The following is a 25957-nucleotide window of genomic DNA, read 5'->3' as shown; positions in this document are numbered from 1 at the left end:
AATTTAGTAGGATTCTTTGGAAAAGGAAAAAAGAAAATTGTAGAATACTAGCTGTCATAAAAGGAAATAATGCCAGCCCCGCTATCAGAATTTTGTAAATAATTCTATGTCATTTGTGAATATTGATATGATTCATACATAAATGTGTATAAAGGAGTAAAGTACTGAGCTAAAAATGCAACCACAGCATGCCCTGCTGGCTTAGAATAGAAATGTATATAAACTATTGTAATCATGTAAATGTATATGTTTTAACAGCAGAAACTAGAACATACAGGGTTAACTTGCAAAACTTCAAGAAAATAAGTTGAAATTAAATTGCTTTACGAATTGTGTTATAAAAGTTATCTTTCAGTTTCAGTCAACAGGAGACATGATGTCTACATTAGGGGACTCTTTGTGTTGTTTTGTAAGTGTTTTATTGTTTTATGTCTTCCAGCAGTTGCAAAGATCTTAAGGCTGTGTATTTTCACAGAGAGATTTTAAATGTGGGCAGTTTCTGACACTGGGGGGGGGGGTTAGCTTGGCAACTAAAGTCAGGTGACAAAACGTGTTGTCATCCAAGCTAACCCAGCAGTAATATTTGGTATTAGTTTAAAAACTTTATCATAGAGAGAGAGAGAGAGAGACTGTGCATTTTGTATTTTGTCTTTGACTTAAACAAGAACATCCACTCATCACCACATCTGCACTTGCCTTGCTGTAAGTTTTTAGGGCATAGTAACTCTTTTAGATTCAGATAGGAATGCAGTAAACTGCAGCTTAGATGTTTTCTTTATTTATTTGAGACTGTCCTGCAATGTTGTTTTAAATATTTCCTGTGATTTTGAACTTTGAAGTTACTGTGTTGATTTACTGAGTATAGTCTTGTTCTTTTATTATTTATTATTAAATATAATTAACCCTATATTTGTGGCTGATATTTGTGAGACAGATTTAAGCCCTTAGAGTACTTGCATATCTATATAGTGACACTGTACATGCCACTCCTAAACAGCCTTGCTGTTGGTCAAACTACCATTTCGATTAATAGTAACATTACACAGTAGGATTGGACACCCTTTGTTAAGGGCCTTATGGTAGCTGATAAGAGTGGTTGGTGGAAGCTGGAACTACCTTATAGTCTGGGCAGAAGGAGGCATAGCTAGTAAACCTGTGCCAGCTTTCCCAGGCATGTGTGTGTGTTTGTATAGCAATCAAATCTCAAAGGGTGTGTGTGTCAGCTACTTGGGCAGGGACATGAAGCACTGGTTGGACAGAGAGGGTGCTGATGATTTTGGCTTGGCCATTCAGCTGAGATCTCAACCCTATAGCTATGCCAGAGGGGAGTCTTATTGGGGATCTGGAGAAAGATGGAGAAACTAGCCCCAGACTGACTGTGGTCTCTTTGTGCTGTTAATGAAAATTGCACTTCACTGTAGGTGTACTTGTTAGTTTCCCAGTGTGTACATCCCCCACTGTTGCCAGTGGTGAGGATTGAGGCTCCTTGATTACTGGGACATTGCAGGGGCATCACGCTACTTATAAAAGTAAATAGTTTAAAAAGCGCAGTTAGAAAGTTAGCCATTATAGAATTATTATGAAGAAAAAGACATGGGCATAATAATATTGGAATATATTAGATTATTAACAAAAAAGGTAGGTTGCAAACATACATTTTATGGGAAAGAGATATTGTTTGGAATTTAGGTCAAGATACTTGTTCAGGAATAGGAATTCAGACTAAGACAGTCAAAATTCTGGATATAACATTAGTAATAATGGGAAGGATAACTATTATAGATATAAGATGGAAAGAGAGGGTATACAGAATAATTGAGTTATATGTAAATGTTAAAAACAAAGAAAGGGAAAACATGTTTAATCAAATGATGAATTATGTGACTATAAATATGGAAATTACTATAGCAGGGGTTTTAATTGTGATTTATGGAAAAACAGAACAAAGGAGGTGATGTCAAAAAGATGATGGAAATCATGAGATGTGGTAAATTGAGTATTTGGAATAATAGTGATTGGATATATATATATATATATATATATATATATATATATATATATATATAGAACAGAGATTAATTATTTTCTGATATCTGAAGGATTGCACACTATGAAACGGGGACAGTAGAAACTGTTTTTTCAGATAATAGAGCTACTTGGACAGAGATAAAAGACAAAGAAGATGGTATTAAAATAGGAAAAAAGGTTAAATGACAAAGAATAGAGAGGAAAAATAGAAATAAGGCAGCTAGAGTTATGGGAGGATTGCATTAATGACACAATTCTACAAAGAAAGAAGTGAAGAAAACGTATAATAATATAAGTGAAGAAGCATTTGGCAATTTAAAAAATAATAAATATTTCATGGATAAATCTTGAAAAAAATAAGAATTTATTATTCAAACAAAGATATTTTCTTCAGGGAAAGAAGAAGTTGCTACATATTTCAGTAAAGTAATAAAAGAAGACTGTATAATGAGGGAATTAAAAGATGAAAAGGGGATGATACAGAGTGTTGTTGTTGTGTCTTTCGGCTTTTGAGCTGCAGCGGAACTCTGGTCCGCTAATGATTGGTAGTTGATTTTTATGTGCCGAATTACCAGCCCTGACACACAACCTTCAACGAAGGAACGCCCATTCACGCATGTCTCCACGCAGAAGACGCTTTAGCTGAGAATCGAACCGGACAGCGTATGACTGTGAGGCAACAACGCTACCGCAGCACCACCACTGGGGCATGATACAGAGAGATCAATAAATATAATAAAATAAAAATAGATTATGTGTGAGAAATGTTTGCAGATAAGGGAAAAAAGGAAAATATTATAGAAAGTTAAAACATTTTCATTTGAAGATAATCAGATCTGGAAAATAGAACAGTATTAGAGGAATTAGAAAGATCATTTGAACAAGTAAATGTAGAAACAGCAGCAGGACCTGATGGAATAGAATACCAAATGTATAAAAACATGACAATAGAGCAGAAGAAATACTTTACAGAAGTGTTAAATGAGTAGCTGAGTGTGGGTTTCAAATATGAAGAACTGTGTACTGTGATATTTAAATTTATATGGAAAAAAAAGGTGAAAATAATGAAATAATGAATTGGAGGCCTATATCATTGAATAATACAGACTATAACATTTTTATGAAAATTATATAAAAAGAATGGAAGTATAACTTGTGAGTTTTATACAAGATGCAATATATAGCGTTATTGATAGAGGCAGTTTAGAATTGCTAATGGTTGTTACAGAGTTAGTAGGTGATACTTTAAATACTTTAAATAGACAAGAAAAAATACAAATCATGGTAGGAGACTTAAAGCTTTTGACACTAAACATAATTTTATGAGACATATGTAAGTCCTATAATGAGTGCATGTGTTACTTTGTATGAATATAATAAAGTAAAAGTATTAACTGATGGTTGGTTAAGTGAGGAAATAAACATTAAGAGAGGAATAAGAAAAGGATGCCCTTTGAGTGTCATAATATTTGCATTACCAAGTTATATGACAAAAGAAATACTTATAATGTTATCACATGCTGATGGCATTATATTAATCACTAGATAAATGTGTGGGATAGAAGAAGTGATAGGTTATTTCTATGTTTACAGATAATAGGTATGAGTCTGAATAAAGACAAAATAAAGACAAAAAAGTAAAGGATTGGGGTATGATAGAAACAATAAAAAATGATTTCAATATGCAAGAAATAGAAGTAATAAGAATTAGATTTGGGAAGCAAGATGTAGATTTGCAATGAAAGAATGTAATAGGAACAGTTGAATGAATGTGTGATTATTGGAAAACATTCAGACTTTCATTTATGAGAAAGTATATATCTTGAATTCAGTAATATTAGGCAAAATTAGCTTATTTAGCTAGTGCATTTAATATGCCAGTAATATATGAAAGGGAAATTATTAATATTATCTTATGTTTTTTTTTTTTTGGAGATCTAGACTGAACCCTGTAAAGAGAGGAATATTGTATGTACGAAAAGAAAAAGGGTGTTGAGGGTTAATAAACCCTATTATATATGCAGTGTCCTTGAACTTGTATAAAGTGCTTTAATGGTTCAGAGAAAAACATGATAATTTAATAATTTTTATTTATTTATTTATTTGTTTGTTTGTTTATTTATTACATTAGTTAACCGGGTTGTGTCTGACTGAGCCAGAAGCCTGTTTTCAGTTTTATTTCAGATGTGAGTACAGTATGAGTCAGAAGAGATAGCAGATAGATGGAGGGAGTGTAGTAGAGGTTAGAGTAGATGTTACAGTAAGCTACAGGGTGGTAGGACGAAAAATTAGCCCAGAGCACAGATCCAGTGTTTGGCAAGGTAGTTCTTTGGGAGTTGTTTGAATTTGTGGTGGTTAGGATTTTATGTAATGGGTTGTGGAAGGATATTACATAATTTGGCAATTTTTCAGGAGTAGAGGGAGTCACCATCATAATCATGGGTGCAGGATACCTTTAGCATAAGCATGGAGGAAGATCTGAGGGAACAGGTATTAATATTGGGTTGGACAAGGTTAGATAGAGTGGTGCAGTTGCTCAGTTGGTATATAATTTTGTGGGCCATGGCCATACAATTGAGGGATAAAAGATTAGGGAGTTCTAGCCAATTAAGGTGGGACAGAGCAGTGCAGTGGTGAGTCTTGTATGGCTGACTGGTGGCAAACTTGGCTATTTTGTTGTAGCAGGATTCTAGGTTATTGAGCCCAGTCTTATGTAGGTTTGTGAATATGTGAGATCCATATAGGAGGGTGAAAAGCAGATGTTTAGCTCTATATAGAGTGCCAAGTTTGGCATGAACTTTTCTGATAATCAGAGAAATATGCTTGTCAAATTTTAGATTCTCATCAATTGTGACACCTAGAATTTTGGTGTGGTTAGTGGGCTCAATTTTGGTTCCGTTAGAAGACAGGATTGTGAGAGGGGACTGAATAGGTTTGGATATTTTGTTTCTGAAGACTATAATCTTAGTCTCGTTTGGGTTAAGAATGAGTTGGTGCTCAGAGAGGTGGTTCTCTATGTCTTGAAAGGAGTTTTGCATTTTTAGTTGAAGTTCTTGTGGTGAGGGGGCTGAGCATATGAGAGTGGAATCGTCAGTGTACTGGACAATGTGAGCAAGTTGAGTTGCTGAGCTGAGGTTGTTTGTAAATATGGTGAAGATGAGGGATCCAAGGATGGAACCTTGGGGAAAACCTACTGAGATGGGGAGTAGGGGAGAGAGTTTTTTATCTAGCTAGTTTGAATGGTATAAAATGTTAGGGGGTTTGGGTTGTCTTGGGTAGGATTTGAAGCATAAGAGGCTGGGTATTTTGGGAGCCCACTAGGGTGGTTATGGACTTGATAAAGTGGGAGTTGAATTGAGTAGCTATAGGATCAGTGTTGTTGGGAGTGTTAGGGGCTGGGGCTGGGGAATGACTAGGGCAAAGAAGGTAGTTTATGCTCTGCCAAAATCTGTGGTGATTGTTTAGGTGCATTTGTTGAGTGGTTTGGAAGTAGGTTTGTTTGTCCTTTTTGATTTGTTTCTTAGATAAATTTCGACGTTGTTTATAGGTTCATAGGTTCATAGGTTCATAGATTCATAAGTAGGTACTAGATTATCGGCCCAAGGGCCTACATAAGCCTAGCCAACAAGGTTCCCTGGCTTACGCCACCCAAGAAAGTTATTTCCCTGTGCCACTGTCAAGCAGAGACACTGAAGTAATCCCTGGGGTGTATTTCCTATTTCCCATCCACTCATCAAGATTTTTCTTGAAGAGTGCTAATGAAAAACTTTGCTTGACATAGATGGGTAGCCTGTTACAGAGTACGGGAAGTCTCTGGGACAGGAATCTATCACTCCAGCATGTCCTGTTTATTGTGGTGACAAGGTTTAGGTCCCTAGAGTGTGTAGCTTGGAGGGATTAGGATTTCTTTAGGTGTAACATGTCCAACAGCTCTGGGTTTGACGTAGCTTTATATGTTAGGCAGTGATCACCTCAGAGTTTTTTGAGGCGGTCAGTGTAGGGCATTTGTTTGAGGCCAGTAATCCTCTTTGTGAGGTACTTCTGTGGCATTTCCAGCTGCTGCAGATGTCTTGTGAGGTACATTCCAAAAGGGGCATTGTACTCTATAATGGGTCTATTGAGTGTCGAGTAGAGGGGAACAATGACCTCTTTTTTTCCTGGATGAGAACCCTTTTATGATGAGGTGTGCCACACAGAAGGACTGCCTGTCTACTTTGGCAATGTGACTATCAAAGGAGAGACTACTGTCTACCTGGGTCCCAAGGTCTCATCACAAATTTGGTGTTAAGTAGATTGCTGCCTATGTGGTAGTTCATGGGTACAGAGTTTTTACCAAACGGGATGACACTGCACTTTTTGGCATTGAGTTTGAGGCCATGGCTCTGACACCAGGCACCTGTTTCAGTGAGGCCCTTCTGTAGGATGTCCACATCATTTGGGGACTTGACTATGGCTCCTAGTTTGCAGTCATCTGCAAACTTCATTAGCCAGAGGCCTTCTGTGTTAGCCTGTATTTCAGAGAAGTAGATACCAAATAGGATAGGTCCTAGGACAGAACCCTGGGGTACTCCACTTGTCACTGCTTTGAGGTCAGATTTGGAGTCTGCAACTTTTACAGTGTGGATTCTGTCAGTGATCCAGTTGGCAACCCATCTTGTGACATAGGGATTTATACCTAGTTTAGTGAGTTAGCTATAATTCCAGAATGGGGGATGGTGTCGAAAGCCTTGGCGAGGTCAAGATATGCTGTGTGGACCACCTTACCCTCGTCTACGGCTTTGGTGACTGCCTCAAATAATTCGATCAGAAGGCATGATATGCCTTTCACTAACCCAAACTGGGTGGGATCCAGAGTTTGGAGGTTACCAATGTCTTTGTTTATGAGTTCCATGATGATACGTTCCATGGCCTTGCAGACCAGACTCATCAGGCTAATAGGTCGATAGTTCCCGGGATCAGTGGTGGCTCCCCCTTTGTGGAGTGGGATAACTGTTGCTGTGCGCCATTCAGTGGGCAAAAAGTCTGATGTGAGGCTAGTATTGAACATGGTGCTTAAGTGGGGAGCCAGTTCGTTCTGAAGTTCATGTAAAATGCAGCATGGGATGCTGTGTTTTTGGCTTTAGGGAGTGCAGCTTTTACCTGCATTGTTGTGATTACAGGGACTCTGTATTCTTCCTGTATATATGGGCCCTTTGGGAGGGGTAAAGTTAGCACTGAACCTATCTGCCAGGATGTTGGCAATATCAGTTGGTTCTGTAATTTTCGTGCCATTGTGCTGTAACTCAGAGCAGATCTGGGTGTTGCCATCGAGATTCTTGACATAGCTATAGAATGCTTTGTGGTTGTCCTTAGAATTAGTGGTGATGTTGTTTACATAGCTAGCTTTGGAGGATCTTATAAGGGATCTCAGCTTCTTACTAAGGCTGACCAGGGAGATACTCCACTCATGGGATTTTACTCTCTTTTGCAACAGTTTCTTCCTTATGTTGTACAGTTTGTTTATGGCAGGGGGCCACCTGATTGGCTTCCTTTTTTTGGAGGATAGCGTCTTGTTTCTGTTTGGGATAGCATGATCCATGCACTCGCGTAAGTGCTTATAGAGTGTATTTGTGTATGATTCAGCAGTTGTAACTGCACTGTCCACCTGCGTGGGTGTCATGAAGTTCACCACTTCTGTCTTAAGAAGCATGAAGTTGGCTTTGGAAAAATGTTTTTACCATGGTTTCCTTAATGGAGGGTGGGGGCGGGATGTGGATATCAAGGGTGATTAGCTTATGGTCGGATCGGACAAACGAGGAGTTGACTTCAGGTGTGGAACACCTGTCACTCATGTTGGTAATGACTATGCCTAGGATGTTGTGGCCCCTGGTGGGGGTGTGGATAAGTTGATCCAGGGCATTGGAGTTTATGAATTCCAGAAAGCGTTGAGCAAAGGAGTTGGTACATGAGTAGTTTTCCCAGTTAATGGTGGGCTAGTTGAAGTCGCCCATTATTAAGGTGTTTGGTTGAACCCTAATATTTTCCAGTACATCAAGAAAAGAGGAGTGGGAATCCTGGGGCATGGTGGGGGATCTGTAGCAAGCTACAATTTGGATTGGAGTTTTGCCCAGAGTTAGTTGCACTTGGATAACCTCGGATGCATTATGCTGAGCAGCTAGTCTGGAGGTGTGGATATCCTTAATGAATATGGACACACCTACGCCTTTGGTGTTTCGGTCCAGGTTACATGGCTGAAAAGTGTGGTATGAGTTATAGCCTGGTAGTGCAGGGGTGCTCTCTGGAGCCTTAAACCAGTTCTAAATCACTGCACAGATATCAGTGTTCTCCATTTTAAGGAGTGCTTCGAGTGAGTGCATTTTGAGATTTAGACTTCTAGCACTGAGTAGCATTACCCTCAGTTTTTGCTTGCCTGTTCCTGTTACGGTGGTGAATTTATTTGAACCTCGCCTAAAAAGGCACTATAGGGGCAGCAAGAGCCTTAGCCAGTATCCTGAATCCCAGGAGCGACAGGTGCAGGCCATCTGTGGAAAAGCATCGTGGTCTGTCGACCATGTCATCCCAAGCAGACAGATATTGGATCTCCTTAGAATGACACCAGAATCTTAGCCAATTGCTGAAGTCAATCATTTTGTCCTTGTACTGCGGTATCATTCTGGGCAATGGCATAATGCTACTCAGGGCTAGGGTCATACCTGCCTGGGCTACAAGATCAGGGAGCTCTTCCATGTCTCTTTCCATGTAGTCCAGGGAGGTACGTCTCAGGTCATTCACACCAACATGGACAATGACAGAGTCATATTTGTACTTGTTGTGGAGTGACCTGAGTGCATGGTAATGTGGTAGATCCTGGCACCCAACAGGCAGCTAACAGTAACCTTCTCCTTATTTAACCTAGTGAGTGGGACATCAGTGTGCCTGACTATAGAGTAACCTATGACTAGTGTGTTGGGTACATTGTTTTGCCTTATTGGCTGTGGTTGAGTGGCACACTGAGTCTGTGAGCTATGCTTCATTTGGGTTGTGTTGGGGGATGGAGGTTGCTTGTGTTTCTGCTTTGGAGGTCCCTGTTGCTTAGACTGATTATTATTGAGAGCTTCCACAAATGTTGTTTGTGTTTCTATGTGTGGATTTTGGTGGTGTAGGTTTAGTGGGACTATGTGGTGAGTGGGGTGTGGTGCAAGTGTTTACCTTCTCCTCTTGACTGTCAAGTTCAGTCTTGGCTGGAGAGAATTTTACCTCCAGTTTGGCTAGATAAGTGCATCTCTCACAGGTTGTGGTGTTGGGTGGTAGAAGGATAGGGTTGTCTGTGTACATGAGGCAATTGCTACATTGCCTCAAGATGCCCAGATTCATCAGATAGACAGGAGAGAACACTGGGAGCTGACACTTGGACATGCCTGAATAAAAAACTATTTTCCTCTAGATAAGTGAGGAAAGTGAGTACAAGAGCTGTTTTTCTCTAAGCAAGTGAGAAAAGTAAGTACAAAAACTGTTTTCCTCTAGGTAATGAGGAAGGTTGAGTGCTATAGTAATTAGTAGCTTATTTAGTGCTTTGAAGTTCTGAACAAGTGCTGGGCACGAATAAGCAAATTTGAGTGCTAAAACTAAGAATCTGTATCTGCACTAGATGAGTTACAGGGCAGAAACAAGTTGTGAGAGATGGAAGAGATTGCCCAAATGTACAATAACTACAATTTCTGGGCCAGAACCACTCCTTATGTGGTAGACAGGTTACCTAGTGCTTACCACTTCCACTGATAAGCTAGAAGCTTCCCTCCAACACAGAAAGGCTTGGGGGGGCTCAGAAGCTTACATACAGTCCTGGATACAGCAAATCTGTATCTGGAACACTAGTTACAGGAAAGGCAGGAAACAGGCTTACAGTTTTTTTTTTACAAAAAAGTAGCAAAAACAGTAGTAAAAACAATTCACATGCAGTGCAAGCTAGCACACTTGAGTTTGTTTGTGTCTTTCGGCTTTTTCCCGGTTAGGGGTCGCCACAGTGGAACTCCGGTCCGCTAATGATTGGCAGAAGGTTTTTACGTACCGAGTTGCCAGCTCTGATGCACAACCTTCAACAAAGGAATGCCCATTCATGCATGTCTCCACACAGAAGATGCTATAGCTGAGAATCGAACCGAACAGCGTCTTACTGTGAGGCGACAACGCTACCGCAGCACCACCACTTGAGTATGTAGCAATATTAGACCAAACACAGTTTAAAAATGCAATTAAATTAAAAAGGACTAAAAGCAAGTGCAGAAAGAGTTTATTAGGTAGAATGTGGTAAAGATGTGGGACTGGGGGAGTGTCTCAGATCAAATCTACAGTAGGGCGGGCAACTGCAAAAGCCACCAAATTTAAACTACAAGCCAAAAATAGGGACTGTGGGTGGGACAAAACAGTTTCAACAGAGATCTAACCAACAACTAACAGTACAAACTCTAAAACCAAAAAAGTATACTCAGCTCTGTATATTTGCAGATAGATTGGAAAGCAGTCTCTCAGAACAGGGAGACAACAGTTTCAGCAGAGATCTAAGCAACAATTAACAAACTCTAAAACCAAAAAAGTTATACTCAGCTCTGTATATTTGCAGATAGATTGGAAAGCATTCTCTCAGAACACAGGTTCCAGCAATTAAATGCAGGCTGTTACTAACAGGTCTAATTTTATGCAAATGATCCTTGAGTTAGATAACACACAAGCTGTAAAAAACAGTATACCAACTGAAGACATGGCAGAAAATAGGGGGACAGTTTCAACAGAGATCTAAGCAACAACTAACAGTACAAACTCTAAAACCAAAAAAATATACTCAGTTCTGTATATTTGCAGATAGATTGGAAAGCAGTCTCTCAGGACAGGGAGACAACAGTTTCAACAGAGATCTAAGCAACAACTAACAGTACAAACTCTAAAGCCAAAAAAATATACTCAGTTCTGTATATTTGCAGATAGATTGGAAAGCAGTCTCTCAGAACACAGGTTCCAGCAATTAAATGCAGGCTGTTACTAACAGGTCTAATTGTTTATATTTTAAGAGGTTGGATGCATCTTTGGTAATCTGGTAGGTTGACCAAGCTCTATCTCTACATTTAAGGAGTAGTTTGGTGTTGTTTGATAGCCAATGTAGTTGTTTGACTTTTTGACATACTTTTTTAGTGGGAGCAAGGTTATTAAGTATGTTAAGGTAGGTGTTGTTAAAATATTGGACAGCTAGGTCTAGTTGAAGGTGCTTAAGTGGTGTCCAATCACATTGTTGAAGTAATAGCTTGAAGGTAGAGGAGGAGAAAGTTGTTGTGCTATGGATGTATTTGTAGGAGATGTTGCTTTGAATTTGTATGTGTTTTCTGTAAAGGAAGGTTGGAGAGTGGTCACTAAGGGAGTCTAGCAAACATCAAGCTCAGTAGTGTAGACTAGGTCTATTGGTCATAATCCAATCAAGTGTAGACTGTTTGCTGGAATTTTTATCTGTGTTAGTTGGATAGGTAATGGTTTAAGTAAAATTGAACAGGTTTATGAAGTTTTAGGGAGTGCTGGTTGAGCAGGATTGCCAGTCTAGATTGAAGCTGCCAAGGACTATAGTTTGTTGGCAGAAGTTTGTAGACTCCCAGGATAATAGAGTTTCTGTGGTAGGAATGTTACTTCCTGGAAGGATATAGGTGGCAATGATAATTATGTATTTATTGGGATTGATCTTGAGGATATTTGTTAGAATTTCAGAGTTCGGTAGGTCTGGGTAGGTACAGCTAAGTTGTTCAAGTTTGAGGGTGTCTTTAAACATGATAGCAACTCTTCCACCTCTTTTGTTTAGTCTGTCTTGTCTTATGATATTATAGCTGATTATCTTTAATATGTGGTTTTAGCCAGGTTTCAGTTATCATGACTATGTCAGGTGAGTAGTTGGCTAGGGCTACATGGAACTCAGTAGTTTTGTTTATGAGTTGGCAAAGAATGAAACTGGTGAAGAGTAGATCAGTGGAAGAGTTTTTTTTGGGTGGTAGGGGTTGGAGTGAGAAACTAATTGGACAGAAGATGTTGGGAGAGCTGGGTGGGAGAATTGTTGGTGGAGTGATATATTGCTTGGACCTGGGTTAGGGTGGATGTCAGCTTGGAGTTTAATTTGAGTTAAGGAGTGTAATAGAATATATATTTGTTTATTAATTTGGTATATCTTGTGGTATGGGGGTTTGGGTGATGTGCCTGAATGTGCTTGAAGGGTGTGAGCAGAGAGGTTGAGTGATTATAAAGTTGTGGGCTGATGGTGTTGTAAGTGTGGGCTTGAGAGCAGAGGGAGGACAGTGGGAGGACTGGAGAGTGGTAGTACCTAATGTGGTATGTATGAAAAGAGGTGACGTTATAGGTGGAGTACAGGAAGTAAAGTAGCAGGGTACAGGCTAATGAGTAGTAGGGGTGCATGACTGGTAGGTAAGTAGGGGGCTGAGCCCTAGATGGAGGGGAGGCAAGAGGTGGAGTGAGTAAGAATTGAGTAGGTGTCTGTGTCTGCAGTGTATAGAGTGGGGAGTGGGGGGTAGGACATAAGATAGAGTAGGAGGGAGTAAATTGGCTGAGTGGAAAAAGAGGGTGTGGTTTGGAATTGGTATAAATCTAATAAAAGCAGGAGTGGGTGGGAATGCGGGTAGGGTAGAGGAGTGGGTTGACCCAGCAGGAAGAGGCAGGAGAATTCAAAAAATAATCACTAAGCATGTAAAGAAGAAGGTAAGTCCTTAAGGCTCTAGTATGGTCAATAGCTGTAAACATAAATTAAACTTAACTTAAAACTTAAAATTAAATGATATGGAATTAAGTAACTCAAGTAGCACCAGTCAAAATAAAGTAAGGAGGGTATGGCAGAGTGTAGGCATGGGGTTGGAAAGTCCTACATTGAGAAAGGTAGGAATAAGATATATGAGGAGTAAAATGTTGCTTGTTTTGGTGGTAGACACAGCAGGTAAGCAAAAGGGCAAGGGAACTCTATTCTATCCTGCTGAGCACTTTTCTACTATGTATTCAATTAAGCTGAGCTAGTATGGGCTAAGTTACAGTGTCTGCTGATCAGGTCAGCTCAAGAGGCTGGTGAGGTTATGTCTGTGGACAATACTGCCACCGTGTGGTCAGAAGGAGCTATTGAACAGTAATAATTGTAAAGAAGAAGGGGCAAATTATAGAAGATAATTGTAAAAATAATGGAGTGGGGGACCATTCTCAGGGGGGCTGCTACGAGTGTGCTAGCCACTAAGTAACAACATACAAGCACTAATTAGAGGTTTTTTGAAACAGTAGGTAAACACATATGTATAGCTAGGCAAAGGTGTTCCTTCTGGTCTTGAATACTCAGAAAGTTCTCACAGTGCACAGTCCAGTTCAGAGCAGAGTGGTAGAGTTTGGAGTGGTTGGTTAAAAAGCAGGTAGTGTATGGATGGATAGCAAGCTGTAAAACTAAAGAGAAAGAGAGGAAACTACATTAAATGCATTGTAACCATACAGACTCAACAGTATCACAGATATCCAAATTGGGGATAGATGGGGAACGGGCAGACGTATAGCAAGCACAAGGCTTATGGAGGAGACCAAAGTAGTATAGAGTGAGCGGCAGTGGGAGAGGGGGGTGTAGAAAGATTAGTAAAGTAGGAGCAATGGTCGTTGTTAAGCAGGAAGGGGAGCTATGCTCACTGGATAATTGCATTTGGAAAGGATGGGGAATAAACTGTATTTACAAAGTCCATAGGGACTTATTCCTTTAAAACTAGGTGGCCACAGTTTTGGGACAGTTAGTTAGCAGTGGGGATAACTGAACTCATGACTGTCCGACTACCGTGGCAGTATGTTACAGCTATCCTGAGTCAAGAAGAGGATCAGAGAAAAGGCTGCAGAATTAAAGGCAATAGACTACTACCCAGAGACACAGTAGATCAACAGGTCAGTTTGCAAATCCCAACTTCAGAAGATTAGTACAGTCTCCAATGTAATATTCAACATAGCAGTACAAAAATGCATCCATGGACAACTAAACACCCAGCGTAAAAGCAATACAGACACAGCATATTCATATGTATCACTTTCATTATGAGGCAGCTGAAGTAATTAAAATATTAAAAGGTAAATAGAAAAAACAATGGAATATGATGAAAAACTCACAAAAGAGAGTTCATAAAAATATTGAGATGAAAGCTTGAAAATATTGTATAAGAATGTAATACGGAAAGGTTTCGATGTATATCCATGGAAAGAATTAGAACAAGTGAAAATCAAAGCTATAAAAACTAGAGATGAAAAATTTAAAATATCTTTGAATGTCAGGATTTTTTGTGAACACTTGCTATAGAGAAATGGTCAATGAAAGCTAACATGCCTTATAAAAAAAGATGTGAAAGAGTTTGCAATTATTGTGGGGAAGAGGAAATTGCAAAACATGTCTTTCTGAAATGAAAAAGAATTGTAAAATCATGGAAAAATTAGGCAATACAAATTATTTTGATGATATAAAGGAAACAGATGACATAAATATGGACATGGTTGAATATGTTTTTTATAAAGATAAAAAACAAAGAATGCATAGGTAAAATGGATAGAAGAGTGCTTAAATGTTATTTGGATTATTTGGAATCAAAGAGTTAAATATATAATGTATAATGCTAAATAAGACTTAGAAGAATTGTTAAAAAATATAAGATTTGGGTTGTGGAACCCAGAGTGGAGGTCAGATAAGATACACTAGTGTATATACGGAAAGTTCCAGAGTAAAAAAGAACATTCTAATCATATGTAAATATGTAATAGAAAAAGTACTGTAAATTATATTATACATATTGTAAATACTGTAAATATTTTTTATAAAATAAAAGAAGACTCCATAAATACTTTTTATTTGTTGTTGAAACCATGTTGCCTAATGTACACTGGCTAATTTCCCTGTATGCTTGTGCTATATTTACATGTAAATGTTGAATAGGTGTTATTATATCTAAAAGTTCAGTTGTGTTCATTTGGGACTGTGTTATTGGAAAGTTTGTTGTCTTTCAATAAACAATTTATAATGTTATAAAAAAAAGTGACAAAAGCAATGCAGTCCATAGCATTAGAACACAAAACACTTCCATCAGGTCAATTCACTGAGCGTTGATTTACTTAACAAAGTTCATGCTTCCCACAACATGCTCTAATATGTATATACATATATACACATAAACATAAAAGTTGGTTTCTGAAAGATACAGTATTCAACTCATTGATACTGAAATTATTTTCTTCCTTAAAAAATATTTGTTTTTTTATAGAACGTAGCTTTCATTGAACTAACCACCAAGTGAGCTGCAACATTATCACATCCAATCAAGTTTATCAAGAATATGTCATTACTGGATGTTTATAGGGATACACTTGAACTAGTTTTATATCATGATTTTATCCACATTACTATGGCATAGGTATTAGTGTTAATGCATTGCTATTATTTTATACTTTGTTCTGCTCCAGTAATGCCATGGCAATGGTAGACACTCTGACATGAATTGTATTTGCATCATAGCATTTTCCTCCCAAATAATACCAGAAAATTATGCCATTCTGCTTGTCCTTTTACTTTCATGCCTGTTCCAGCTGATGTAGAGTTGCAGTACCTAGAGTTCTTGAGCAAACATCAACAATTTAGTTTAAATGGCACACTTTGCTTTTTATGTACTATCAGTCCAAAGGCAGGGTTCTTTATCACACTCTTCACTTAAAATTAGCAGTAGTTGACTAACTTGCTTTTGTACAGGTGGTCTGCCCCCCCCCCCCCCTTATTAAGGTGTAATTTAATCATGTATATGTTGCCTTAAAAAGCAAAAAAATGCCAGTAGCACTTCCATAAGATGACAGAGATGGATAAGAGTGGCCATGGGCAAGGGTCACACCCTTTTCTAGTGACTGGATAGCAAGAGCCTACTGGTCAAGCACAACTGCAATGTGCTCCAGAAGGAGCATGATGGTGCCTGCCAAACATGCCTTTGCACTGACAACCACATCCTGCACTTCCACAGCAGAAAAGTGAGCCAGGCTTCCTGACAATGAGAGATGAAACCCTCCATGGGCACAACATTCCCAACCCCCTCAGCACAGTATCAGCTACTGGTGAAGCAAGGGATAATGGTAACTGACTCACCTGTGACTCATTGACATCATAAAGATCTGTAATAGGGAGATGCAATGGGTACACTGACAATAGTCAACATTTTAAAGTCAGGAGGTAATATGCAAAATACATGCACTGTGCTAAGAATTTCTTTTCCTCCTGAGTCAGCCAACATGGTTGACCTTTTGCATTGCCCAAGTTGAAAGACAAAATGGACACAACAGCTTCACTCACAGTTCATGGGTGAAATACAGACAACACTGCAAAACTACACACCCACATGTATAGGCATGAAAGCAAAAGCCTAAAAATGTGCCCACAGCCTTACAGATGGGCCACAGTCCCAGATGTACATGCCAGAGAGAAGAAGTCTGACATGGTGTCTAAACCTCACAAATGAACAGCCATGCATTACTCAGCAATATGTAGCAGTGCCATGACACAAAGACAAGCAACAGACACAGCATAAATACATACCCGAAAGTAGCCTACTTGGCAATTGTCAAAGGAAATAGCCTTTATTAGAAAAAATATTCTAAATAACTGAAATAAAATTACAAGTAAACTTTGCAAAACAGCATTAGCATTAAATACTATTACCATTGTGAGTGCTCTGTCTAACCTCTGCTTCTTACTGCCAGAGATCTTCAGTGTGGCAGTGCCACAGGTCATCATACCAGTATATTCCTCACAAGTCCTAGGGATGCCAGCAACCTTAGTCAAAGAATGATCAAGTGGAGCCAGACATCAACCATCCAAAACTGGCTCACATTGGGTCTAAGCAAACATACCCTTTAGTATCTGTTTATAAGAAAGTGCTCTCCTTAGAACACCCAGAAGGAGATCTCCATGGGGCATTAGCAATGGCAGTCTTCACATCGAGTATCATGTAAAACAAAATGGAAGTCTGTCTTGCATGCTGTAAATGTGAATCTGCAATGACAAACAGAGCAGCCTATCACTGCCATGAAGAGTGATGCATATACATGTGCAGTGAACCTGTAAGATCCTTTGAGCATGGCATACTGGCAGTGTATCAACCATGCCCTTCACCAAAATATATTGATTCATAGTCCACATATAATGCCATGCTATGTCTCATGAGGGATATATGATGTCAAATGTTGGTGTCATATCCATTTTCATGTGGAGGACAGCAACTGCCAATGCCATTGTCCTGTCCATCAGTTTTGCTTGTGGTCAAGGATCAGTGTTTACACATGCTGGTCACATTGGGTCAACATCACAGGGTGCACAGTCTGCTCCTTCAGATCTAGGAGCATCTCATTCCTGCCCTCCTGCTAACAATAACCCTACACATTACCTTACTGTAATAATTTTTCTAACAGCGCCACAATATAACACATTCACACACACACACACACACACACACACACACACACACACACACACACACACACACACACACACACACACACACACACACACACACACACACACACACACACACACACACACACGCACACACACACACACACACACACACACACACGCGCACACACACACACACACACACACACACACACACACACACACACACACACACACACACGCACACACACACACACACACACACACACACACACACACACACACACACACACACACACACGCACACACACACACACACACACACACACACACACACACACACACACACACACACACACACACACACACGCTCTACTATCAACATCACACATGCACAATGCTAAATCTGTCCACTTACTTAATCTTTACTCAATCCCTGAACCAGAAACACTCACAGACTCTCAAATACTGTCATACATAGAAATGCACACACATCACAAAATCTATTCCCTTCCCTGGCTCTTACTCTAACCCTAACCAGCAAACACTCACTCATTCATGCACTCCCACCCTTAACGTTACAAAAACATAGCACATTCATGCATCATTACTGATACACCAAGGTCGACACAACTTCCATGCCTCACTGCACAGAAATACAAGTAACCATGTTGCAGTTTTCCCAAGCTTATAAACACAGCAAAGCTCACCAAAATAGTATCATACATTTGTACAACTTCTGTTTGATCAAACATCCAATTCTCTCTTATTCTTGTTCACACACTTGCCACTACAAAAACAAATATGCACAAAGTAGTCTTTTCATATAAGCCTTACACCCATCTGAAGATAGTTTTGCAACAGACACAGAAAGGATATCTGTGTACACATTGTTAACATACTAAGGGTGCCCAGTAAAGCCAAAAGCTATTGACATGTAAATGTAAAAATAATAATAAAAGAATACTAGAGTCTGTTTCTAACTGTAGCAGTTAGAGGAACTTATTGACTTGATATTCCGGATTGCTGGGCTTTTGAGAAACTTGGAATGGTGAAATGAATTTAAAGTGTGAAAACAGAAGGAGAGGTCTCTGGACAAATTCAGAAACAGTCACACAGTTACAGACTCATTGTGAGTAGTCCACACAATGCTACTTTAATGATACCCTTCAGAATTATGCCTGTTTATTTACAGATTTAGGAAGTTTACCCAGAGAATATCATGTACAAAGTACCAATAGTTCTCAAACAAAGAACTGAGAAGGACTTTAAATGAATGGAAAGCCTAAGTATTATTCCTAGGTTCATAGGTAGGTACTAGGCTATTGGCCCTAGGGCCTATATAAGCCTAGCCAAAAAGGTACCATGGCTTTCACCACCCAGGAAAATTATTATCCTGTGCCCCTGTTTAGCAGAGCCACAGAGGTGATCCCTGGGGTGAATTTCCTATTTCCCATCCAATCATCAAGATTTTTCTTGAAGAGTGCTAATGAGGAGCTTTGTTTGATATAGGTAGGTACTTTGCTCCAGAGTATGGGAAGTCTCTGGGAAGAAAGCCAGCAGAACTGATGAATACTATAGCTGCTATTCTAAAGTAAGACAAGATTTATATTCGTAGAGATTCACAAGATCTCAGTAAATAAATCAATTAAAACAGAGCATTACCCATTGTTTATACTTTAATTGGTCTCAACAGTGCTAGACGTGAAGGACCTTTGGGTGCTAGATATCTATAAATGATTCTGTCAGATAACAAAGTTTCAAATAATGTATATTTAATATGCCCTATGAAGTACAGATTCCTTAAAGTTTTATTTAGTAAATCATCAGCATCAGCAGTGTATTCTAGCACTGCTGTACAGGCAAATTGAAGGCTTTAAAGGTGTTGAGGATCACATAGTGTGAGCAAAACACACAAAAAAACATGACCAAAGATGGATATGGCTGTTAAATAGATTAATACATTATAACTGCAGGTTACATGAAAGTAAACATAAAGTAAGAGTGACAGGTCTGAAATACCTGGGTCATACTTCAACATCAAAGATACTGAAACCTGATACAGTAAAAAATCAAAATTATACTTCAAATGCCAAAGCCAGAATCACACAAGAGTTACAGCAGTATCCAGGAATGATGCAGTATATCACAAAGTGTGCACCTAATATGTCTTTGATAACTATACCTCTAAGAAAGCTGCTAGAGAAACTATGGCTTGGGAATGGATTTATCCACAGGAACAAGAAGTTTGGAATTTCTCAACAATTTATTATGCCGTGGTGGTTCCTTGCAGTTTTTTCATCTTCACTATTTGCAGAAGAACCAAAACTTCAAAATAGAGTGACTTGACTAATCCAGTTGGTATATGAGCTGTGATCCTAAAAGACAACAGACCAGTTGCCTATGGATGATGATAATTTAAAGGTGCACAAATGATAAACTCGGACAGAATGAGAACTGTGAGTAATCTCATAAGAATGTCAGAAATTCTATGAATATGCCTAAGATTAAGAGGTTTGAGTGGAAGGATTGTATAAACCCAGGCAAAGTACATTCCGAAAGGTTCTGTATAAGGCACCTTTAACATTACAGAGGATGTTACTTAATTTAAATAATATTATCTGAAAGTAAAATACAGACCATGCAAGGAAAAATACACAGCAGATATGCTGAATAGAGCACATTTACCAGAAATATTTGTATAAATGCTGGAAGTAATACTACAGGTACACAATGCCATAGCTACCAAGGGCAAAATAAACAGTAAAAGAACTCTAGATATGTGCTATGAGGGAGTCATAATGACACAATGTCCACAGCAGAAATTATTAATAAACAATGGAATTCGGTCCTATTTTCCTTCAATTAAAAAAATAGTGTCCAAGGCTTAATGTTCAAAGCTACAAAATAATAGTTCCCAGGCAACTGAGAACACAAATGCTTTTGGGGATAGTGTAAATTGCATCTGTTAATAATAAAGAACAAAGAAAGAGCAAGAATGACAGTATATTGGTCGGGAATGTTGACTCAGAACAAACAATTTAGAATTCTCTATATACATTTTCCCGATGTTCACCAATGCCCTGGCTAAATTTCCCCCAGTATTATAAATGCCAACTTGTGTCTTCCTTAAAAAGAGGTCACTAGCCTAGTGGGACTAACCTGGTTAACAAAGAATAGATAGATAGATAGATAGATAGATAGATAGATAGATAGATAGATAGATAGATAGATAGATAGATAGATAGATAGACACATAGAGAGATGAGTGAGTGAATGAATATATTTCATACTATTATAAAACTCATAGGAAAAAATGCAGGCATACCCAGTACCAGGTCATCTGTGGAATCAAGTAGACATCTATTTGTTTCAATTTGAGGAACCATGTACCTAATATATGTAGATTATTACACCATTCACCAAGTCCCCTAAAGCAATCAACCTGACAGAAACAGCCAATGAAAATGTGATAACTTTGAAGCCTGTATTCTTGAGATGGAGAATACCTGATGCTGTCATATCTCAAAACAATTCACAATGAAAATGCCAGGAATTCAAATTATCTCTAAGATTCAGAATTCATGTGAATGACATTCATTCCTCACTACCCAAAACTGAATAGACAAGTTAAGAGAACAAGCAAAACAGAGAAAAATCAAATGGGAGAGAGAATTAGCAATAGCTATGAAGATTGTCATCTCGTAGGTTTGGAATATAAAAATAATTCTATCTCTGTCTCACTTGTTAATGGTCAGAAGGTTGAAATCAGTTTAAATGTTTCATCTATACTCCCAATACCTAAAAATCAATGTAAGGAAAGGAATTTTGGAATGAAACTAGATGGAATTGAAATTTTCTTGCAGCTCAGAACTGTCAAAAGTTGGAAATAAAGTAAGAATACAAAAAAACATGTAATGTTTGCAGCCTTAAGCTGAATAACTCAGACAATCAGCTGTACCAAGGTTCTAGAGTATTCTTAGGGATAATAGCATGAGCATTTTTTATAAGACTAATACATCTATGTCCAGGGAAGATGAGCACCAAAATTGTTTTAACCTCCAGTATCACAGAAACACAGAGACAGTGAGAACTGTGACAGCCAAAAGTTGCAAAGAAAGGCTCCTTGAGTTGAGTCTTCAAGAAATGTTACAGTGTAGCAAGAACCTTTCCAGAAAAGAAGGTCTAGATATCCAGAGAGAAGTCCTAATTAAATATTCCAGAGCTGGAAGATTCTTGAAGAGTTTTTATGGACATGCAAGAGTTTAAACCACTAAAAGCAGTACTGATCATCTTACTTTCAAACAAAAAAGAAACATGACAAAGCAAGCCATCCTAAAAGATAAAAATAACTTTTATACCCAACTACAACTATCTTCCCCCCACCAACCACATAAATTTTGGAACGCTATTAACACACTACTATCTCCTGGCAAAGCTGCAACACCTAACCCACTATGCTCCAACCCTGACTCCCCCTTACAAACAGCCAATGCCTTTAACACATTCTTTACTTCAGCAATACTAAATCTAGCTAACCAAAACCCTGACACCTCTACACTACCTACCCCAAGCTGTACTCCTCCCTTATTTCAACTCAAACCCATACCTACCTCTTACATACTGTCCTTACTTCAAAACTGAAACCCACAACCCCTCAGCTGACAACTTACCAGCAGAATACCTCCAGCTAGGTGCAAAAGCTATAGCCTACCCTATCTCTATACTAATTAACAGGACTTTAAAAGAAAGCACTATCCCTTTAGTTTGGAAAATCTCACACATCATTCCTCTTTTCAAAGGGGGTGACTCAACTGAGTACTCTAACTTCCGGCCCATAGCGTTACTATCTCCCCTTGCAAAAATAATGGAGAAATGCATCCACAAACAGTTGCTTAATCACCTCCTATGTAATAATCTCCTAGCCAATTGCCAACATGGGTTTCGACCTTTCCATAGCACCACCACAGCCTTAATATCCTTCATAGACTCTATTAACAAAATCAACAAAAATATTCTTTCTTCAGCTTTCTTGTAGACCTGTCAAAAGCCTTTGACATGGTCAATCATCAACTACTCTTACATCGTTTAAAATCTCTCTCTCTGGACAATCTTGCATTAAGCTGGTTCACATCCTATCTTCATAATCGGAAACAAGCTGTCCTATGGGACAACCATCTTTCTGAACTTCTCCCCACCTCTATAGGGGTCCCTCAGGGCTCCATCCTAGGTCCTCTGTTGTTTTCTGTTTTTATTAATGACCTGCATCTTGCCACCCCTCAATCTACTTGCATTCAATATGCTGATGACACCACCATTATCTGCTCTGCCACTACCCAGGCCATAACCCATTTAACATAGCGAGACAGGTTTAAAAAAAAAAGCAACAGAGAAAGCAAGATCTCCGTTGCTTTTTACTCACTGTGTCGCTATGTTAAAGGAGTTTAACATAGCGAGACAGCTTTAAAAAAAGCAACGGAGATCTCTGTTGCTTTTTTTAAACCTGTGTCGCTATGTTAAACTCTTTCATGGTATGCAAATAAACATGTATTTTTTTATACCTAGAAAAATAGAAGGTAGCATATAGCAGTATATATCTTCAGACATACTAATGCCTGACTACAGGAAATTGCATACTATGTAATATATTTCTTTCAAGAATGAGATAAAATAAGGACCTTAAGAAGACTCAAAGTACATCTACATTGTCTTTGTTACTCACTTAGCTTTCTAGCAAGTATCAAAATACTACAGAGAAAGCACAACTGCTTCTTGAGCCTGACTCTAGAGGAATATATGCATATACTTTTTAGTCACTCTGTTTGATCTACCTCATAACTTAACAATACATTCAGAACAAAATAGGCTAAAACATAAATAATAAAACTAGTCACTTACCACAGAAATGGTAATATTGCCTTCTGGGTCATTAAGAGCTTGCAATGACTGAAGAAAGTAAAACATTGTCGGATCAGTGTTGCCATAACAGCTGATTAGAAGCTGGACTTTTACACCTCGTTCAAAAGCTGTTCTTCTCAAAGCATTGTCAATGGCAGGCCAATATCTAAGATTCAAAATAATATAGTTTTATTTTTTGTTTTACAAAAACATGTAATTATTTTTCCACAGTAGTGTCATAAATCATGCCAGTACTCAAAAATGATAACATAAAATATATAATGTCTGCCTTTTACCACTCCCTAGCTTTTGCACACAACTACAGCACCCTAGCTTATGAGATGTGTGTGTGTGTGTGTGTGTGTGTGTGTGTGTGTGTGTGTGTGTGTGTGTGTGTGTATATATATATATATATATATATATATATATATATATATATATATATATGGTACCAATATTGCCGTCGCTAGGAAGGACACACCTGTTAGTGACATACGGCCACCAGGGGAGAATAAGCTGGTAAGCAGTACCTATTCCGACAATAGAGAGAATAATACTTCATTTGGGAAGAGAGACATAAATAATGATAGTTTTACTATACCGAATGGACAAGGCATGTGTCACAGATGTAGTCCGAAAGTGACTGCTAACACATTGGATATAATTGAACCCTTGAACAGTAGCAAGATAAATTTATCGGATTTTACCTTTGATTTTTCGATTCACAATGCGGAAGATGCAGCTAAATGAACTGGTGCCAAGCCAAAAAGAATGCTACCATTAAAAACGTATTCTTCAGTAACTGGTAGTACTATGCAACAAAACAAAGGTACTGTTTTCACAAATACTCATTCTGTCAATCATTCAGAAAGAGTTGGAACAATAAACAAAGACAATCAGTTTAATCAATTTTTGACTGTAAAATGTAATTTTGATAGTGTGAAGCACAATCAAAATACTATGTCTCCCAACTCGGACAATGAAGGGAGTCAAAAAGTATGATTTATTCATTGGGCAAAAAACTGACTGAAAGCCGATAATGCTTATTTACTTAAATGTATTGACATGAAAATAGTCCCAATGGGATTGAGGTTTTTTAAACAACCTATGGGTTTAGTATTAACTAACAATGGTATTAGTGAATTTAATGATTTTTTTAATGAATGTGGTTTTACTTTTATGTGAATGCTCATCAAATATAATGATGAGAAGCTGTGTACATTAGTACAAGAAACAGACAATCTCAACACTAAGATAACTAACGACCTGTTATTTTCTGAATGGGAAAGACTATACATTAAACAATTCCATTTAACTGAGAAATGGATAAATAGTATCCGTAAAAGAAAGTGCAAAAAATACAAAGAGATGTTGACCAATATTGGAAGGATACAGCTTATATATGTCAGAAAGAAAAAGGAAAAACTAGGTATGAGAACAAGATTGACAATCCAATACAGGTAGGAAGGAATTCCCAGGATAGGTCACATTATTATGGGTAAAAAATGTTTGAAGGGACAATTCAGTTCAAGGACAACCTTTTCAGAACAGAGCTCAGCAACAATACTACCACTCAAATACAAGGACCAAGCAGAAGTATTGGGAGAAGAACAAACAGTGGTAGAATCGCAAGATAGTCACAATCAGGTTAGAGATTTAGTAATTATAGATAAAATACATACATACAATAATTTTAATATTTATAATTATTCCAATACTATTATACATCATACACACTTTGATTTATTAACAAAGGGTATGAAATATATACCCAATCCTAACTTTGATCTTGTTGATTGTATATGTGAGTTCAAAAATATATTAGGAAGGTTAATCTAGCTGTTTTGTTTAAAGACAAACATCAGATTTATATTGATAAAAATAAAAATTCTATTGATATGTTAAAGAAAAAAAGTACTTATATTCCACCCAGTCATCCTATGGTGGACACATATGAGAAAATAGTGACAAGGGAAATATATCAAAAGTACAATAAATGTAGAAAGATTACATATACTAGTAACCTAACTAAGGAGGAAGGAAAGTTATTAAAAGATTTACAAAGGGATAACAACATCAGGGTGATGAAGCCTGATAAAGGGGGAGGGGTGGTCATTTATGATAGTATCGAATACATAAAAAGGATGTATGATATACTTTATTATTCTGATAATTACGAACCAGTGTCTATTAATGAGATCAATATAACCTACCAAAGAACTGATTCATATTTGGAAGAATATTTTATTGAAGGTAGAATTACTAGTGATACCTACAATTATTTAAAGGTAAAATATCCTAAACTTGCCACATTGGTAGGCATACCTAAAGTACATAAGGACACCTCGGACCCCTCTTTCATTGTATCAGGCAGTAAATCGAAAACTTTCCCATTAGGTAAGTTTATTGATATCAAGTTAAAACACATATATAACACAATATCACATATGGTGAAAGATTCCTGGGAGTTTCTAACTGTATATCCTACAAATGCATGGAAATAAGGTATTAAGTTTGTTTCTATAGATGTAACAGATCTCTATTCATGCATTCCTAAGCAAGAAGGATTAGATGCTTTCAGTA

At 38.0% G+C, this 25957-nt stretch overlaps 1 protein-coding gene across 1 annotated transcript in view; it reads right to left on the bottom strand.

Annotated features, from left to right (window-relative positions):
• Window positions 1–25957, bottom strand: part of PLD4 (phospholipase D family member 4) — a 420480-nt gene that overhangs the window by 84795 nt on the left and 309728 nt on the right. Inside the window, exon 9 of the mRNA XM_044074359.1 lies at window positions 23375–23540. Within this exon, the coding sequence (XP_043930294.1) occupies window positions 23375–23540 (166 nt within the window). The remainder of the gene's footprint in view (window positions 1–23374; window positions 23541–25957) is intronic.

Source organism: Protopterus annectens, chromosome 6.part0 (assembly GCF_019279795.1).
Source record: "Protopterus annectens isolate FY-2018-M chromosome 6.part0, PAN1.0, whole genome shotgun sequence".
Classification (NCBI taxonomy): domain Eukaryota; kingdom Metazoa; phylum Chordata; order Ceratodontiformes; family Protopteridae; genus Protopterus; species Protopterus annectens.
Note: the sequence above shows the minus strand (reverse complement) of the source record. Positions and strands in the feature narration are given on the sequence as shown.